Source organism: Rhynchophorus ferrugineus, unplaced genomic scaffold (assembly GCF_030347505.1).
Source record: "Rhynchophorus ferrugineus isolate W39M unplaced genomic scaffold, kcgeb_rfMv2 rfM1, whole genome shotgun sequence".
In the NCBI taxonomy this organism is placed as follows: domain Eukaryota; kingdom Metazoa; phylum Arthropoda; class Insecta; order Coleoptera; family Curculionidae; genus Rhynchophorus; species Rhynchophorus ferrugineus.
This window is the reverse complement of record NW_027472580.1, coordinates 91709529-91731235: the sequence shown is the minus strand read 5'-3', so window position 1 is coordinate 91731235 and position 21707 is coordinate 91709529. Positions and strand designations below refer to the sequence as shown.

General features: G+C 33.5%; 1 protein-coding gene and 1 long non-coding RNA gene across 2 annotated transcripts; both read right to left on the bottom strand.

The window, feature by feature from the left end:
* Positions 1-2153: 2153 nt before the first annotated feature.
* On the bottom strand, positions 2154-3238 carry LOC143201254 (uncharacterized). The gene is made up of 2 exons (XM_076412194.1): positions 3151-3238; positions 2154-3048 (listed from the first exon to the last, which is right to left on the bottom strand). Exons 1-2 carry the CDS (start codon positions 3167-3169, stop codon positions 2183-2185), a joined length of 885 nt encoding a protein of 294 aa, XP_076268309.1. The 5' UTR covers positions 3170-3238; the 3' UTR covers positions 2154-2182.
* Positions 3239-4325: 1087 nt separating this feature from the next.
* Positions 4326-4602, bottom strand: LOC143201240 (uncharacterized). The gene is made up of 2 exons (XR_013006918.1): positions 4480-4602; positions 4326-4401 (listed from the first exon to the last, which is right to left on the bottom strand). It is a non-coding gene; the product is annotated as an uncharacterized LOC143201240 (long non-coding RNA).
* Between the last annotated feature and the right edge of the window lie 17105 nt (positions 4603-21707).

Sequence of the window (21707 nt, the reverse complement as noted above, 5' to 3'; positions counted from 1 at the left end):
TTCCAAACTTAAATATATTTTAAACTAGCTGACCCGACAGACTTCGTCCTGTCAAAAAGATTTGTAATGTGGCAGTTTTTGTGCCTACGTATTTTAAAAAATTCTCCTGAACAGAACCATCACCCTGGTGATAGGGCGTTGTGAATAAAAAATAATTAAATAAAACATATATAAGGATTGAAAAGTAAGTAATCGCTTTATTGTTAATCATGTGAATCATAATTATTATTATTATTATCATTATATTGCTTTGTGGTATACGATGTTTTTTGTTTGATTACCTGGCGCATAGATAAACAAATCTGATGGTTTTCCAACACGGGAACAGGCAACATACAATTGACCATGTGAGAAACATGGGTTTTCTAGATTAATACCACAAACACTTAATGATTGCCTCTGGGACTTGTTTATAGTCATAGCAAAAGCAAGCCGTCAACATGTCTATAGGAAATTTGCCATTACCAATGTCAATGAGTTGTTTAGAGAATATGTTTCCAGATTGGTCATTTTGCAACTCGACACGCATATTCTTGCTTAAATGAAGTACTTTAACATGTTTCCACAAATTGGAGGACTTTAGACATGCATTGAGTTCATCAGCTGGCGTTGATCGTGGAATCACTGGCAATGTTTGACGAAAATCTCCTGCTAATAAAATCATTGCACCACCAAATCGGTTATTATTGCTACGTAGATCTTTTAAGGTTCTGTCTAAAGCCTCCAAAGATTTTTTATGTGCCATCGTGCATTCATCCCAAACAATCAATTTACATTGCTGCAAAACCTTTGCCATTGCAGAGTTCTTCGAAACGTTGCAGGTTGGAGTTTCATTGCTTTGCATATTTAATGGCAATTTTAGTGCTGAATGGGCTGTTCGACCACCTTCAAGCAAAGTTGCTGCGATTCCCGACGAAGCGAGTGCAAGTGCAATTTTATTTTGTGAGCGAATTGTTGCTAATATTAATGAAATAAAAAAAGTTTTTCCTGTACCACCAGGTGCATCTAAGAAATAAATCCCTCCAGTTTCATCATTTATTACTTTCATAAGAGTTTCAAATACATACTTCTGTTGTTCATTTAACAGTGGAAGATTTGTTTGAATTTATTCTTTCAAAGCGTTGAGATCATACAGTCTTTCTCGATGCAACTCTTGGTTAAAAGCGTCATGCATTGGACGATTGGGCGCGGTCAGGCCTAATTGAATTAATAGTTTGTTTGACATTATCAAGCACATGTCCTCAATTGAAATCAATGCTTCATTGTAAATTTCTTCACTGATTTGTATATTTGGATTTCCCATTCTATTCCGTATTTGATACAAAATATCATCACACATATAATCTTTGTACTTCATCCACAAATCAATTGGGTTTGATGGGAAGCATGTAGATATGATTATAGAAAACAATGTTCGTATTTGATGAGTGTGTGATGATATTACAGCATCATTGAGAGTTTGATCCCAATGAGCGTCATTTTCAAGCAATTGCAAACGTTGACAGGCTTCTCTGTAGGATCCACACAATTCACCATCAACAGTTCGTAACTGTTGGAATGATGTTGGGCCACGTACATTGACTAATAGCAGTCGTAAATAAAAACATTCATCATTGCTTGGATGTACTGAATAAATCCGGCCAATCGCATCGGTGGAATATACATCTGTATATCCTGGAACTGGTTTTCCTTGTTTCCGTCGTATAAATCTCCTTGAGGATTGATTCCAGGTATAATATTTTGGCATTTCAGAATATAGCAATGTTTGTGCGAAATCATCGTTTTGGCATGTCTCAAAAAAACTGGTTAATGTAGTAGATGGTGGCTGAGCAGCTCTTTGTACTGCGTTCTGTGCTGTAAAATACACTCTTTGTCCATTTTCTAAATGCACAGCTAAGTGAACAACAGAAGGGTGTCTCTCATGAATAGGAAAAGAAAATATTCGCCAAACTGCTTCATTACTACTGACATAGCGGCCCATTTGGTATTGGGTAACTTCATCATTAGAATTCTCTGCACCAATTCCAATCACTGCCATATCACTCCCTTTGGTTATATATTTGCAAATGTATTTAATCGATTTCACTGAATGGCAAGATTCAACGTTGATGTGTGCTTTGAATGTCTTTGATAAAATGGGTGAATATGGAACAATCCAACGATTATCTATTTCAATATCTTGTTAATTTAATTTGACAATTGTTGATTTTCCATTGTCTGCTGTCGATCTGCGACGATACAATGGATAACCGTCATTACCAGTAATTGTTTCCGATATTAATGTCCGTGGATATCGTTTTGAACATTTACTATCCATCATACACGGTGAATTTTGATTAAGAGTTCCACAGGGACCATGTATCATGTTTTTGATAACTACCTCATGCAATCCAGGATCTACTTGTACATTAGGGATTTCAGCTGATATCACTGCATCAACTTCATTTGGCCTTATTTTTTCAACCAACCAAATCAAAATGTGTGCATGTGGCAATCCTCGTTTCTGCCACTCCACAGAATACATCCAGCAGCGTGTCTCACCAAACACATTATGTTTTACGATAAAATTCATTAAAGATTTCAACTTTTGTCTAAAGACTCTGGCTGTAATATCATGACGATCAATGGATGATTTCCCAGGTAATAACTCCTGCTTAATTTCTATCCATTGCGGATTGCATGTAAATGTGATGAACAAATCTGCTGTACCATAATGACGAACATACGACATGGCATCTTGAGCATATTCGTGCATATGCCGAGGGCTTCCGATGTATGTTGCTGGAAGAATAGTCATCCGACCGACATTCTGTGCATTTCCATCAGTATTAATCGCATCTCGAAGGTGAATATACTCTTCAGATCGGAGTTTGGTTTGATTCAACCTGATGAATGTTAATCTCTCCGTTTCAATTTTAACATACATGTCATCAACATATTTGTGATATAATCGCCGACATTTCAATATGTGATTATCTGCATTTTCCCGAATCATTAGGCGGTATGAATAATAGTTCATTGAACTGACTTTTTTGTTGGTTTCAGAACCTGTAAACAGATTTTGTTTTAATAACATTCAAATATAAAATTAAAATACATAATATAGTGACTGAGATATTATCGCCATAGCTAAACTAATATTTTAGTTACCTGTAATGGGATTTATCATTTTTATTGATAAATCGTAGCCATCTTCACCTTGCCAAAATATAATGGGATATTGCAGTGCATCATATGAGCGGTGTGTTTCCTTTATAGGTTGTAATTGAAAATTCCGACGATGTAAAACAATATCACGGGATTCCAAGTTTTCTCCAACTACAACGATAGCAACTTCATCAATAGTTGGTGCATTAAAACGTCTTGTATGTTGACCTGCAGGTGTTTTATCAGCTCTGATTACAATTTTGTGATTATCGGATGGCATCAGATCCAGGGCAGTTTTAAACAATATAATCAATTGATTGTGTTGATGAAATAAAGTTTGTAATTGTTCTACAATAGACCTTTTTACTAAATTGTTATGTGCACAACGCAGATCAATTTCTTGTGGTGAATTGCCCATAAAATAAATTTGCAGGAATTTGTTGTCGCTATCTGACACTGGTAACAGTGAACCTGCTCTGTGATATATTTGCCCTTGTATCTGTAAATAAAAAAAATATTATGGTGTGGTATAAATTAATGGATTGTCAATGATCAAACTTAAATAATATTTGATCTTAAAAAGTATATATTTAGTTTTAACTAATATCTATCAAATATAAAATATAATAAAAGTGACTGAAACTGAATCACCATATAATATGATGACTAAGTGATATATTTCGTAATGATTAAGAAATTGAAGATTAGTAACACATCTTAACTTTGGTGACAGAAAATTTTGTTCGCTAAAATAATTATGAGTAACTGCTATAATACATACCTTGAAAGTTGGCATAAAATTTTCCCGAACTGCATTTGTTGCCCCAAATGAAGTCATTTGAAAGCAATTGTTATATTGTTGAATATGTGTCAAAAAGTGTATAGAATCTGTTCCTATTCCTGAAACCAATGAGTACAATGGTTCTGGTGGTGGATCCAATTGTATCAATTTCACTTTACCATTTGCGCAACACAATCCATTGGCTTCGTTTTTGTATTTTAATGCCTTACAGTGTGAGCAAACCAAGTTTATAGAACCAATAACAACACATTGGTAGTTACTGTAGTCAATTGACACATCGTAACTGAAAGCAGCTGGATTCAAACTTGCGCGATTATTAGTTGAATGTCGCGCTCGCGCTTCACGCGTTTGTGATATCCGAATTCTTTCACGTTCATTTCCGTCGTCACGTTCTTGTGCAGTACGATTAGATCGGTAATTAGTTTGGTTTATAGCATTTCTGGTTCTTCTACCTAAATTGCTTCGTCTTATAGGAGGCATATCAAATATAAATTATTTTTTCACTAATCACGAACTAAACAAACACTAACTAACTAAACACTCTGCACAAAACACGATATACGAATTTGTTTCGTGTATCACTTGACAATTCATCTGTCATCTGTCAAAAGTCATCTGTAACAGACAACTTTTTTTTTTAAATTTGATATGACTTGAACTCAAATCCTTTTAAGCCGTACGAATTGTTTTATTTATTTAAAATTTGAATTAAATTTTAAACAAATAAAAAATTTTAAATAAATAAAACAATTCGTACGGATTAAAAGGATTTGAGTTCAAGTCATATCAAATTTAAAAAAAAAAAGTTGTCTGTTACAGATGACTTTTGACAGATGACAGATGAATTGTCAACTGATACACGAAACAAATTCAAACAAAAAGGGCTATTTTTAGGGTTTTTCCAGCAATAATTCTAATTTTTCTCGCCGTAAAAACCATCCCTGAACTTCAACGAACATTTTAAAAAAAGATTTGGCCAAATTAGTCCAGGCGTTGTTGAGTTATGCGCTTAGGAACATATTTTGCGATTCATTTTTATATATAAGATTACCATAGTTGTTCAACAATCTATCTAGTGAGCAATAAGTATTATATGGCAATTGTTATATGCATCTTAGATGTTTGGAAGATGTCTGTAGCTGTTATAATTATGAAACCTGGAAAATCATCAAACGATGTAAAATCTTATTGACCAATTTCACAGCTACCGGTTCTCTACAAATTCACAATAAAACAGTTAAAACCACTCATAGATAGAAGAACATCTAATACCTGTACATCAATTTGACTTTATGAACATTCAATAATTAACCATTATTGAAAAACCTATTAAGAGAGAAAATTTTTCTCAGTTATTATTTGTAAGCCTGTGATAAAGCCTGGTATAGTGACTCACTTATACTTCATACAATTTTTGTGAAGCAATACTTTGAACTCTTAAACACACCTGTATATCCGTCAGGATGTTTAGAATTAAACAAGAAGTAGCTTACATAACAATGGAAGAAAAAATATCAAATATACAGCAAAATAGTATTTTGGGTAATATTTTTTACCTGCTCATACATGTGATATACCACAAGTAGAAAATCTTACTAATTACTAAGCCACCATTTCCAAACTTAAATATATTTTAAATTACCATAGTTGTTCAACAATCTATCTAGTGAGCAATAAGTATTATATGGCAATTGTTATATGCATCTTAGATGTTTGGAAGATGTCTGTAGCTGTTATAATTATGAAACCTGGAAAATCATCAAACGAAGTAAAATCTTATTGATCAATTTCACAGCAACCGGTTCTCTACAAATTCACAATAAAACAGTTAAAACCACTCATAGATAGAAGAACATCTAATACCTGTACATCAATTTGAGTTTATGAACATTCAATAATTAAGCATTATTGAAAAACCTATTAAGAGAGAAAAGTTTTCTCAGTTATTATTTGTAAGCCTGTGATAAAGCCTGGTATAGTGACTCACTTATACTTCATACAATTTTTGTGAAGCAATACTTTGAACTCTTGAACACCTGTATATCCGTCAGGATGTTTAGAATTAAACAAGAAGTAGCTTACATAACAATGGAAGAAACAATATAAAATATGCAGCAAAATAGTATCTTGGGTAATATTTTTTACCTGCTCTAGATACATGTGACATACCACAAGTAGAAAATCTTATTATGACTACAGTTTGCTGATGACGCTGCAATACCTGCTATTGCAGACAATAGCCAAGAACCAATCAAAACTGCAACACCTACTAAGTATTCATATACTAATAAAGTAACAATGCTAAGTACCTTGGGAAGAACCTTGATGCAAAACTTCGTTGGAAGGTGCATAACAAAAAGAAAAGAACTCGAATTTAAATTCTAATATATATTGGTTATTCGGAAGAAAATTTAAATTATTCTTCTATATCTTATTATCTAAGGATAAGTTAGATTTGATTTCGCATTGTAAATACATATGGTTTATTTTAAGACCAAATTGGTTTATTTTAGCATGTGTGCTTCCATCAACTTAGTCGCTTGTCTAAGTAGCACGTAGATATTTAGCATCCTCCACCTGTGGGATTTGGAAACTAATATTCACTGACGGGAATATTTTTGTACGAAGGATAAAAGAAATATGGGTAAATTTTGTTTCATTGATTTCAATGTCAAACTTTTGCCCATATTTGTATTTTATTAAGGTATATATGAAAGTTTTTGAGGCTGTTGCTGAATCTTCCTGGGTTTGAGACATGCTATAATGTTGTGTTCTTGTTTATATAAAGACCGCCATTAAATGGATAGTTCAATGTCCCAGTTATAATAGTGGTTTCATTACTTTTGGGTTTTCAGTGTCTTCCTTTTCATCAAAGAATTATCTGTTAACAATATTACAATCAGCAAATCTAAGTAACTTTATTTTAGAACTATTTCATAAATGGTGCTATGCTCGATCAGTTTTGGCCATTTTTGGACGAGAGAAAAATATGCAGTTCTAAATCATTTTCATATGAAATATGCTACACTTATTCAAAATATTTCGTTCTCTTTTGTTTTAGCTATCAGTGACATCTGTCAGTGATTAAGTGATTGCGAGACGATACTATTGTTGATGAATCTACGGCCAAGAACAAATATTTTTTATACTAATAGTATAAATAATATTCGTTACTTACAATTTATACCTGCGGAAGGAATACAAAGTCTGGAGCATCACTTCACATCTATTACTACTGAACTTATGACTTCTTGTACTTAGGACTGTTGACTGGTAAAGCCATTTTTCATCAGCAGTTAGCCATTTACCATTTTTTGGATCTTTCTCAGCGGCTGTAAACATCTTAAAACAGTTGATTCATTAAGTTCTGACTTATGTGAAAATTTCTTGATAGTTTGAATTGGATATATGATCTCATTTTTGGTCATTCCAATTAAAATTACTATCATTAGAACTTGAAGGATTATGGCAGAGCTAGGGCAAAGCGATACAGTGATAATCATATGATATGGCAATCATATGATTGGCATTTTTAGATAGTATATAAAATGTAATAGATAAACAGCGAGAAAGCAGACCAGGGTCGTATTACCTAATAGAGATTGGGCCGTCGATGGGCCTGCATATGAGCTTGTTAAATTAAATTAAATTATGTATTCAAACTAATAACAACAAACTGACAACAAACTACCTTCTAAACAACCCTCGTACATTGACCGATGGTCGCTGAAGAAAAAAAAAACCCTATTTATTATCCGATTGTTCTCCGATACGGACGATACCTCCGTTATCTCTCCGCTTAATTCGAAAATTAAAAGACCTCTCCGGTCCCGATCACCTTCCCTATCTGTTTCCGATTCAATTAAACGAATAACAACAATATACAACACGAAAATCCTTTTAGGAGATCGAAGACGTTCTTTCTGGCCCTTGATCGGGACCGGGTGGACACCAGCGGACCGCAAACGCTCAGTTTCGTGTCGATGCGGCGACGTCTGAAAGGGCGGAGGGATAGTGAACTGACAACAAGAAGTTGGGTCAATGGAGCGGTCGGTGGGTGACGGGGGGGAAGAGGAGCAGGGAGTGATGTGATGCGTTGGGTAGCTTTGTGGTTAGAAAAAGTCGTCTGCTTTCTCGGGTGTCGTCGTAAGATGACAAACTCTATTAATCGATTAGTGTAGGTGTGTAAACTCTCTGGTATTTTTCTATTAGTAGTTTATAAGGTTACGTTAAGTAGTACTACCAATAACGCTAATTAATTAGAACTTTTACCATTTTTGTATATTTAATATTTGCTTGAATAAGCATTTATTCAAAAAACTAAATCAAATACATGTTCCATCAGCTCAATATAGCTCTAAATCTGATTTCTCCAATGAAAGTTACTACAGAAATTGTCAAAAACTTGAATCCTAAAAAGGTTCCTTAAATTGATGATATTTGGCCTCGGTTATTGGAAGAGCTGCCACCAAAGTCAATAATCATGTTGACATATATATTCAGTGCCTCTTTGGGACTGAAGCATGTTCCAGAACATCTTAAGGTTGTTCGAATAATTATGCTTAAAGAACCCGACAAACCGGCAGTATAAGTTGGATCTTACAGGTCTATTTCGCTGCTACCTACCATATCACAATTATTTGAGTAACTGCTGCTAAAGCCTATTAAACCATTTATAGAAATACCAGATTTCCAGTTTGATTTTCAAAATCACCACTCGACAGCGGTTGTTGAAAAGGCACTCGAAGAAAATAAATACGACTCTCAAATATTTCTGGACGCCTCACATGCTATTTACCGGGTATGTCATTTGGGATTAATCTACAAAATGAGCAAATTGCTACCGCGGAATTACTGTCGATTGTTAGAATTATATATTTTCGAAAAAAAAATTGTCTCGCATGAAGGCGCATACTCAACCCTTAAACCTATTTCGGTTGGAGTTTCACCGGGTAGTGCCCTGGGAGCACTTCTGTATCTACTCTATACTGCTGATATCCCAACAACGAAGGAAACGGTAGTTGGAACATTTGCTGAAGACACCGCTATCATAGCGAAATATGTATCCCTGTCTAAGACTATAGATAAAGTACAAGCAGTTGTCAATAAGATAAACAAATGGATTAGATATTGGAAAATACAGCTTAGTAGCTCCAAATCTATCCATGTTGATTTTGAGTTACGGCGAACGAAACAAACACCTAATTATCTAAGAAAACTTAAAATCTCTTGACGTCGGCATCACGGAATGTATCTCAGTGCTAGGTTAAATTATAAATATCATGATAGACAAAAAGCAAAGTAGATTACACTCAAAGTCAAGCAACTGCAGTGGTTATTTGGAAGCAATACTAAATCTACAACTCCAACATGGCTTAATCAAAATTATTTTTGACCTGGGGATGGACCGGACTTGGATGGGTTTGCACTAAAATATGAAATTAAAAAATCCAAGGCACCCAAAAAAAATTCTACGATTAATTACCAATGCTTATCGCTACGTAACCAACGAAGAGCTGCACGATGACCTCGAAATCAGATGGATCATACATGTAAGTGGTAAGGTTGCATCACTAAAATTAAACATATTTTTTAAACCTTTTAAAAAGTGTAGCTACTTTTCTATGACTCTAAACTTTTCTTTACCATACTTTTCTGATGGCTCTAAAAATCGGGGCATTTCAACAATGCCTCTGCTGTTACTATATTTAGCATAAAACAATCCACAACTGACGCAGTTGTCCCAACAAATTTAAAATAATTTCTATGGATGTTTCATATTTGGTGTTCATTCAGATATCAAGGGCGCAAGTATACATACACTCTATGGTTTAAATATGTTAATTTCGTTCATGAAAATGTGTTATTTCTACAGTGAATTAAATATATTTTCTGATAAACTCATAGTTTCCTATGTTTTAGTTTATATTTAGCTAGGCGTTAATAATAATCAAGCGCTTTCGCTAATTAATTTTCAGGCCAATATATATATAAATATATATATATATATATATATATATATATATATATAATAATGCTCTAGACTAATAATCAGTAAAATCTCAAAAATCTAAGGATCTAATTAAAATAATAGCAGTAATTAACAGCACATAAATGGTTTAAAATTAACACTCTTGTGCAAATTGCATGCATCATCATATATTAATTAAATCGCTTGTCAAACCTTCTTGTATCTGGTTCATGATTCCAGAATGCGAAAAGTAGTAGCCGAATTGCTGGTCGTCCAACATATATATATTATTAGAAAAATTGAGAAGTCTGTTGAAAATAGTGTGGAAGATATACTTCAAAGGTTATAGCTTTAGTCCAGCGCTCGACATGTTTTTCATATTATATTTGTGAAACGATTTTTAACTTTAATTCCAATATTGGTAGAACTCAATCAATTCTTCCTTTTAGCCTAACAGCTTACTTCAAAGCATTGTTTTGAAGTTTGCAGAGAGTCAGTAGTTACTGAGGTTAGCTCTAGACTAGAAAGATTTATGAATAAACAATTGTTTTATACTTCAATGTAGTTATGAAAAACTAGCATATTGAAAAACTTACAGGCTGCATCTTGATTAAGTAAAGCCATATTACAATGCAAAGAATAAACCTTCCTCTACTTATGTAGGTAAGACATTCCTTTGTTATTTAACCATAAACATTTCTGGACTAGAAGAATATCCTTTATAATTTTTTTAGTGTAAATGACATAGATTCTCTTAGTTGATCTTCTACCTCCAGTATGATGGTTACTAGTATGATGGATGATATATACTAGTGTTGGGAACAATCGACTGAAATCGACTATCGACTGTTCAGTAATTGGCTACTTTTTACTATCGACATTTCAGTCGTTATTTTTGGTTCGACTGTTTTTACTAGTAACTGTTTTCAGTCGACTGTTTTCAGTCGCTATTTTCGGCCCGACTGATTTTATTACTATTTACTATGGACTGTCTCATTCGTTTACTTTTAGTTACTATTTTCGGTTCTACTAGTTCATTCGACTGATTTTTAACATTCTGGCCTTCCGTCCTAGCCGCGACCTTAAAAGTAATCCGCCAAATTTATGCTTATATAGACTTATATGTAATATATGTGGTTTTATGTTTTTTTTGTAGTTTGTTTGTGAATAATTGTATATTGTAAATTAATATAGCAGCATTTTGGAACGCAAAAAGTCAGACAGGGCAAAAAAATTAAATTGTAAATGACAAATAGTAAGATACTTTTCACTGGCATAGTAGGTAATACTTTAAACTGGTATAATAGGTAATACTTTTTTAATAAACTTTAACGATTCACGTGAATGAATGTCTCCCTTATACTAAGATATTTAAAGACATTAAAAGACATATAAAGACATTTAAAATGAACTGCTCCAAGCATTTATCTCCGTCCTTTCCTATCTCACATTTTATACAGAAAAGAATACGTACATCTTCGTCTGACATCACGAATGGGAAAAAAAGTCGAACCGTGCATTTGATTGAAAATAATAATTACAATTTTCGGTCGCTATTTTTTTGACTATCGACTGTTTCGACTGTTCTCAGTCGATAGTTCCCAATGCAGTGTTTAAATTTTGTGGTACAGATTAGCATGTCATAGTTAGTAAGGATTTCAAAATATAACAAAATTATATTTAAATATAACTTTATAAAAAACACAAAAATTAAAATAACAGGTAAAGGTATTATAAATCATTCTGGTTTCGAAAAATGTCAACTGTCTATTAGGAAAATCATCCCTGTTTTGGGTCGCGTTATTTTTTTCGCGTAATTTTATAACGTCAATAAACTATAAACAAGCGGGACAGTTGGATGCGAGCCGGCAAAAACGAAATTAAACGTTCGCATCTAGTCGGGGGAGGGCAAAAGCAAAAATTCCAACTGGCTGCCCATAACGCGCTAAAATATAATCGGGGTTCTGACGGAAATGCCGAGCTAACTGTACATTTTTCCCGATAGAGACAAAAAATAACAACGCAAAAAATAATAAAATAATAGCAGCGCGCACCACTGCCGCCAGAGGTTTTCGCAGTTGCATTGTGTTCGGTTCATTAGGATTTTTTGCTATTGTTGTTGCAGTTTTCTTGTATTTAGAGCGTAGGTTTTGATTCACCAATGAAATATTCAATATGAAGGTGTAACGTTTTAATATTCCTTCTCTATTCTGTTTTAAAGTAGTTCTTACTACTGTTATCTCCTATGGTCATTTTATGTCTCCTTAGTCCAACTATGGGTTATCTGGACTAAGTCTAGGACATCTGCATTAAGTTTTGCAGACTAGCCTGTGACCAACTTAGAGATGGTTCCAGAAACGCTCTTGTCTATCGGCAACAATTTAAAAACACCTATATCCTCAGCAAGATTCTAGCCTACGATTCTCACAGCAGTCTGTTGACTGTCCCAGTTTTTTTATGTATTTTAAAGTCCCGTTTTTATCAACGAGGGTTTATCTGGACTGACCTACTGTTTAACGTGGGCTCTGAATCACAGTCCTCGGCATTAAGCCTACCAATTGGCGAGTGACCAACTTAGTAATTTTTCCGGAAGACATCCGGTCTTACCCAGCCTGTTTACTGGCGTGACTGGGATCATTTTCTTTGTCGGCTTTTGTACTCTTGTATAGAATAATTACAAATATTAAACAATCGCAAACGTAACTTTACGACCATGTCCTATCAGGATTCGAACCGGCGACCATCGCAACAGTAGGAGGACGATCCTGTCGCCTTTACCATTGCGCCAACTAAGCCGGCTATGTCCCAACTTCGACCACTAAGCTATTAAGCCGGAATTATAGGATATGTTATGACAAAACTCATTTTTAGAATTTCTTTTTCTCTTCTTATAGCAATATATTAGTTTAATGATGAGGAACGAAGCTTACTTTTTAAATATCTGAATAAACATGGAGATCAGCCATGCCACGTGATGTTGACTAGACTAAGTGATAATTAAAAGAAGTAATTGTCTTTAAAACACATTAGATAGACCCCAAGAGCTTTCATGTACATTTGTTCCAGCATTTTTAGATAAAGTAACTCTTTTTGGTTTTTATTATATATGAGCAATATCTTTTACAATTGGTTTAGTCTGAGTTTTGAGAAAATAATTTAAAAGTTGAGCTCAATTACCAATTGATTTTTATAAATAATTTTTGACGGTTCCCTCGTTAAAATAACATTTTTGTATCTGCATTTTCAACGTTGCTTACTTTTACGGTTTCGTTTGAAAAAACCTGCTCATAAAATACTTTAAGAAACTTTGACTGATGATGCTTCATCATATCCTACTTGTTAACTTTGATTTAAAATGTCAATGTCAAAGAACGGCCTCGAGCCTCGATTGAGAATCATTATGTGTCAGTAAACAGTCGTAGTAGCGAGTAGTAGATACAAGTCATCTTCTTGCATGACAACTGCCTGTCACACGTTGCAATGCAACATGGATTGACTGCCCTACATGGGTTCGAGATGCTGAAGAGTTCAACAATGAATCGATGATTGGTTATCTGCGAAACCAATGTCGTTCTTTTGATACCTCCAATGGTAGCAAGTCTTCTCTTCACGAGTAAGACATCTTTTCCATAAAAAACCAGGGATCCTTTTGTCAAATACATTTAATTAGTCTTCTATAAAGTGTAGTAAGAAATATTAACCTTATTATCGATTAATTATTTCACTTTCAACAATATTATTCCTCGATTAAAACACTGATAGCAACACTTACATAAATGGAAACTTGGATTATTGAGAAAGAGATACTATATATATTGTGTCGATAAAATGGTACCTAAAAAAAATATAAATAAAACCTTGGCATCAATATTATTAAAATGTTTGAATAATATATTTTCCAAAGAAAATTCTCTTGTCTTGCATGAACTTGTCTGGCTTGAAACAGTACTTGGAACACTTGCCAACGACATAGTTATCATGGCGAAATATAGATCTTTGCCTAAGGCTGCAAGAAAAGTAGTAGTCAAGAATATATACAAATGGACTAGAGCCTGGAAAATACAGCTTAATCCAAATCTGTTCATTTTAACTTTGCGTTCGGGCGAAATTACAACAAATAATTATATCACTTGATGGACGCCCAATTTAACAAGCTTAATGATCTAGATACATCAGCATACATTTTGATGATCTCAAATTGACCTAATATCAAATAAATTAGTTTTTCAGTCTGTCATTAAGCCAATTAAGACCTATGGGGTGAAGATTTGGGGTTGTCCAAAAACATCAACCAACCAGTAATCCAACGCACCCAAAACAAAGTTGCATGCTTATCGCTACGTAATCGATGAAGAAGTTCACGATGATCTCGAAATCAAACGGATACACGAAGTGATCCAAGAAACTACCTTTAAGCACGAAATAAGGTTGCTAACTCACAGCAACGTGGAAGCAATACAGCTACTGGACAGCATGCAATGTTGACTGCGTTTTGATTTTTTAAAAATATTTATGTCTTTATATGAACATATTTAAAGATCTTTCTGCTTTTTTCACTAGGAATTCTGGCAATTTTGTAGATTTTTCTGACTGAAACTATATTGGATAATGAAGTTAGAGTAAATACCAATTATTGTCATGTTTTATATGACCGCGACATATTTATTTAATTTTATTTGAAAAACTAACAATTTTTATTTACACCTTTTTTACATATTAATTGATTAATAGAATTATTTAAATTTAAACAAATGCATTCTATTTTTGATTATATTGTAACGTTTCAGAACAGTTCTCGGTATGCTGGTAATAAATAGTCCTTTTGTAAAGGTGTCGCCTTTACACGATGGGTGATCATAACTTTTAAATAACTTTATTATGCAGACAATAATAACCTGAGTAAAGCAGACATCGAGAAGTGCGAACCCATAAAGTCGTCACCACCACCCTGGAAGCAAACACGATCTTAGCGTGTGTTCGACGGGCTGCGGAACAAGCCATATGGTACTCATAGATTTTCGGCTGCTGTCAAAAGACATACGACCCCGAAATCGACACGGTACACTGACAGAAACATCCCTAACTCGAGAGGAAGTCAAGCAAAGAATGTGTTAAAAAATAAATGAGCAGTTTGGATGTATTTAAGACATATACCTTTCATAATGCAGATGATATCTAAATATTCAGCTGTTTGAACATTATCAATTGCCTTATTTCTTCCAGATAGATCGATTTGAAAGTCTTAGGAATTTATTGTGAGGAAACTATGACTAGTTTCTACATCTGGACTAAATACTTGCGGTAATTCATAATTATTTAGATATTTTCTTGCATTAATGTCTTCTTGAATAGGATTCTTTTTTTACAGATGCCCATACAATTACAAACATCTTCTTTGTTTACTTTTTTCACAGTTTACGTAAATATTCTGAAAAAAAATGAATATTCTGAAAAGAAAACACAATAAAAAATCAGAATAATCAAAAACTATTTAGCCGTGTTTATGAGGCTGACACATAATTATGTTTCATACAACTATAATGTTGAATTTAATAATGTTAATTTGAAGAACAACAGCTTGGTTGGAACAGTGGTCAACGCGACCGGATGTTCCTCCCACTATAGCGATAGTCGCGGTTTCGAATCTTGCTGGGGCATGGTTCAACATTTTATATTTGTAATTATTTATAATTTTGATTGTCCAACAGACCAGAGTGTAATAACAAAAGGAAACTAATCCCAAGATCGTATGATAGGTAAGATCGGATGTCTTCTGGAATCATTTTAAAAGTTGGTCACTCGCCAGTCGGTAGTCTAAAATCCTTCGAAGACATACATTCTGTTATACTCAGTCTGCTTGAATTACTACTAACTACTTGAGTACTAACCTGCTGGTTACTGGTACGACATAACATTTTAGGAATCTATTCCGTGAAAAATTGCAGAAGTTTTAGAGGCAAGCCGACATTAATTTATTAATAAGGTGCTAAATCTTATTAATAAATAAATGTTGTGTGTATGCCAGACATTCACATTAACAGGTCAACAACAAATGTTTGCCAAAATTAGTTTTTTTTATTCAACATAATTCCCTCCAAGGGTGATACACTGATTATAGCGGCCCTCTAACTTTTCGATACCATTTTTGTAGTACGATTTGTCCTTTGCTTCAAAATAGGCCTCAGTTTTGGCGATCACCTCTTCATTCGACGAAAATTTCTTCCCAGCGAGCATTCTTTTGAGATCTGAGAACAGGAAATAGTCGCTGTAGGCCAGATCTTGAGAACACGGTGGATGAGGAAGCAAGTCGAAACCCAATTCATGGATTTTTGTCATCTTTGTAACTGATTTACAGACACGGTGCATTGTATTGGTGACGCAGCACTTTCTTTTTCTTTAAATGCGGCCGTTTTTCGGCGATTTCATCCTTCAAACGGTCCATTAACGCTATGTAATAGTCGTTGTTCATGGTCCTTCCTTTTTCAAGATAGTCAATGGAAATTGTTCGATGCGCATCCCAAAATACAGACGCCATAACCTTTCTCGGCATAACTCGTCGTTATTTTTGGTCAAAAGTTAGCTCGCGCGGGACCCACTTTGCACAGAGCTTTCTCATACCCCAGTTTTCGTGAATGATATGATGTACACATTCAGTTGATCACGTCAAATTACGGTCATTCGAAATTATTTTGTGGGTTTTCACCTCTTTGGCGTCCACTGCGTTCACCGCCTTTGGTACTCATTTCACCACGTCGAAACTTAGCATATCAAACCTTGATGTTTGATTTTCCTGGGGCAGTATCCGGATACTCGGCATCAAGTCATATTTTCGCTTCAACTGTATTTTATCCCTTCAAAAAACAATATTTTATCAACACGCGAAATTCCTTTTAATCCATTATTTTTCACAATGACAAAAGATGCTTCACTCAAAATACTATAATTCACAAAGTAATGATCCGACAGCTGCCAAATTTGTACACGCATTTTTTAAGGGTTAGGGCTAACTAAAAAATATATGGATTTAATTCTAGTAGTGCCATCTATGTGTCAGGCAGTGGACTTTTCAATTGACCTGTTATATTTTCCGTCCTCTGTAACACCTTAAAATTAACTTTAAGATATTTTTATCGTTATTATTGTGTTAGTAATTGTTGTCCAAGGGTCCAAGTCCATTTTTCTGTAAAAAATTAATATTCACGTTGAAAAAATGCCTAGACGGTACATTTTAATGAAAATAATCATTATCTGGGAAATAAAGGTAATGCAGTAGGAGTAGAATATCCAAATAAAGTAAGCCAACCGTCTTTATATAATAAAAATAATACTAAAATTTAACTAACATCTTACGTCAGATGTGATTATTTAATTCAGCCAAATATTTCGAAAAAATCAACGTTTTCAATGGTAATTTTCCAAATAATCCTTACCAGCATGAACTCCCTACCGAGTATTAACAAATCAACACGTGGATTTATCCCATTATCCGATCGATCGACGACCAAACTACGAAACAAAAACTCATTAACGACACCTGAGAAATTGACGATAAATACTGACACGGAACGTATTAATGATCTGCTAAAGAAACGTTTAATGGCAAACATTTAAAAACGGCCGTAAATTTTTACTTGCCCGCTAACAAGAGATTGTCGGAAACAGTTGGCGGACTTGGCGGTTGTGGGTTCGAATCGGACGGTCGTGCCGACGAAGACGTAAAAATAACCTTAAAAATGACCCTTTTACGTTCGACTCATACGGTTTTATGTGGTGGTAATGAACGAAAAAGCTTAATTGTTGCCTGAAGACGCGATAATGCTGACGAATAGTCCCGTAGTAAAAGCCATCACCGTCAAAATTCGGTTTTATTGGTAGTAATTTTAAGGGATTTCTTGTGTTCCTCGACTGGGCTTTACGGAAGTTGGTGGGAAATAAAAAGATCATTATAAAATTTCGGAGACAAAACCTCCAAAAATGATCTGACTGGATTTAATTGAATAGATTTAGTAAAAGTAAAACCAGCAGTGGTGTGTACAACTGCTATTGTATGGTCAGTCTAACTACAACTATTTCATTTCAATTATTGCTAATTCACTATTAATAAGAGACTAATTTACTTGAGTAGCTGTATTAAAAATTTTGAACAAAAAAATTGAACCGACTAAAAAAAATAAATAAGGATCTCACTGAAAAGTAAAAAATAATCAAACTTAGATTTTTGACACAAAAAAAAACGTTTTACAATACTAAATAATCTACTTCACGTATTTTATATTCTACTATATACTCACAATTTAGCTTAATACCTACCTAATCCTATTCATCTATTTACCATTTTATTTTAACTACTATCGATTCATCACTTTGAAGTTGGTGCCGAGCAACAAATTAGATTTGTTTTGTTCGTAATTTAATTTTGTTTGTATGTCACAAAATGACTTCGTACTGCCTCAATGGATAAATAAAAGACCTAAATTAATGACAATATTATGGCTGTCAGATGGCATCCGATCCAATGCTATTTTGAACATGTTTACTAAATTTTTGTTTTGATGAAGTAACATTTGTAATTCTTGGACAATGGTTCTCATCACTGTCGGATTATGAGCACCACGCTTATTAACTTCCGCATCTGAATCGATCATAAAATAAATTTGTAAAAATTGATGATCTGCATCTGGTAGTGGTAACAGCGCCCCCAGTAAGTGATAAATTTGTCCTTGTAAAGTTACTACTTTTATACATCTTTCTTGATAAAGCTACATTTAATCACTGCAATCTTCTTAATGCATTTGCCATATCTGCAAAACATTTAGTGTTATTTCTCTCCTCATACATGTTAACCAAACGTTCATGTATATTCTGAACAATAAAAAACATGCTCATAATGCTTTCACACTCTATAATACAATTCCCTACAACTAAAGTATATTAATTGTATACTGACCTTTAGTGGTTTCCTCTTTCTTCACCCTCTCTTGATAATCATCAGCATTGAATCATAAACCAACATTCATAAGGTTTTATTCAATCACTCTCACTTTTAGAAACACTAATCATGTGTCAAAAGATTGTAAATCTATCAAGATTCTACCATTTATCAATTTCTTTTTCAATGTGTGTGATTGAGCTCACACAAACCGAAGGAGCTATTTTCAACAACGCCGCTTTTCATAAATTCAGATAGTTATGGTTTGAATATCCTCCTCGACCTAGTGTATATCGAATATCTAATGTAATAATTCTTTGCAATACCCCGTATCAACTCAATTGGGTTAAATATGCAGTTATAGGAAGGAAGGCGTAATACTCTGTGGCCATAACATTCAGTAAACTGATCTACTATGTATCTTTTCTTAGGTTTATTTCTAAAAAGTAAATTACATAAAATGCAATTAAATATTTCATTTATATGTACCAAATAACAATTTTAAAAAGTTAATTCTTTAACATGATTTCCTCGAAACTTATTTTATGTACATTAAGCCATTCCTTAATTGCAGCCTTTGTTGTTGAACGCCTTCGTGGGTTATCTTTACACCACTTAAATCCTATATTATCCAACAATGTGTGAAAGGATGTTCTACATCTCTCAAATAGCTGTATATCTTTTGGATTTTTGTAGATACTTTCCAGACACAATTTTCTCTGAAATGATTGTATTAAATTATGTTTCCATTGAAGAAACTACTTACTGTTTTATACATTCCGTATATTTGATCTCTGAAACACCAAGATTGATCTCTGAAACACCAATATGAAATATTTTCCTGCCTTTTCAACAGTCAAACCATTCCGCATTAATCTGAAATAGTGGTAATAATCAGATAATCATAATATGTTATTTCTGGTTATTAAGCTGCTTAAATTTTCTGCTTCTTCAGGTCGTTTTTCGTCAATAACATTAGAATCAACATTTTTAATTTGTGGAAACCAAAATTGATCGGTAGTGTTTGATAGGGTTTGCCTGCAGATTTCTTTTAATCAAACAATATGCATATCATAAATGAAATTTTAAGCGTTTCATGATTGACGTCTGTATGATAAAATCATCCTATTTAACACTTATTTTTGGTTGTTTAACGGTTATTTACATTGATACTTCGCATTTTTATCAATTAATAAAACTTATTTGTAAGATTGATAAACTGTGGGTGAATTATATTTTGAACTGCGGATTTCTTAATGTTTCTTATTGCTGATGATTGTAATTTCCTATGAAATAGATATTATGATACATCTCTAAGTACAACATATATCGGTTCGTAAGTTTAAGCTGTTAAACATAAATATGAAGCGTGTTAATGAATGGATAAATAACTTTCATAAAAACTTTCATAAGATAAGTGACTTTGTGACACTAGGGAACTGAAGCACAATTTTTTTAAAAGTAGTTCAAGCAGTACCCTATGTAAAACAAAATGTGTTCTCTTAATATCCATTACATTTTCCACGGAAGTATCTAAGTCTATAACATATCCGAAATATTAAAAATGCAGGCAGAAAAGTCACTTAAGTTATTATTCTCACTATATTAATTCATTTATTCTAATAGCTTAATAGACATTTCTAATTATTATTTAAACAGAATTTGTAACTACTTTTTTTAATCAATTACATCTTACATTCGATGTGCTTAGTACAATCACAATTTACAAATTGATTTATTGCTGCTATTTTGTTGTATTTGCTATTGTTGGAATTAATATATCAGTACATATTTTCCAAATTTAAATAAAACTAAACTGCTCAAGCTAAAGTTAAGAGTCATTGTTATAAACTATACAAGGTCATGTGGTGAGGTTCGCTAGTATTTTCCAATTTTCTGATTCCATGCGTGTTGTCATGCGTTATTTAGTAACATTATTTAATGTTTTAATGCGAAATCTTGGATAACTTCGTAACACTATCTGATTTGGAGTTCATCGTGCAGCTCTTCGTTGGTTATGTAGCGATAATCATTAGTAATTAATCCTAGAAATTTGTTTTGGCAACGTTGAATTAGTAGTTGGGATGACGTTTCAGTGCAACGCCATATTTGTACATCATAGGTCAAAAATGGCTTTATGACTGATCAATATTTTTTATTTTAGCTCTAGTGGAGAGTTTTTTTTCGACTTTTTTTTTCTTTCGACTAGCTAGTACAGTCGCTGGATATTGAGACTCAACTGATCAGCTTTTTGTCTAGCGTAATGTTTCAGATATCAGCAGTGTAGAGCAGGATTGTTCCGAAAACACTACCCTTGGGGAACTCCAACAGAAATAAGTTTAAATGTTGAGAATGTCCCTTCATGCGAGACAGTAAATTTTCTTTCGAAAATATGACCCCAACAGTTGCCAATAATTTCGCAATAGCAATTTGTTCATCTTGTAGATTACTTCCAAACGCCATACCCGGTCAAGCGCTGTGCAAGTGGGATATCCAGGAAGTTCATTATTATTGTCCAGTATTTCGTTTCTTAATATCTCTAATCTACAACCGCTTTTACTCTGTGCACTTGGTCAATTATTGAGTGGGTTTATGATTACTCTATTGCTTTCCGTAAAACTATTCCCATAGATTATATACTTTTCTCCTCATTTTTAGGGAAAAAGCTACTAAAAACACCATATTATTTAATAATGAAGACATAAAAAGATAAAAATATTCTTAGGAAACTTTTTGGCAGATATAGAATTTTTCAATACTATTTTTGAAAAAAGTATCATTTACGCCAATAAAAATTAGAAAAAAACGTTAAGACTAGTAAATGTAATGATAAAAAAATTAACTTAATTAAAGACACT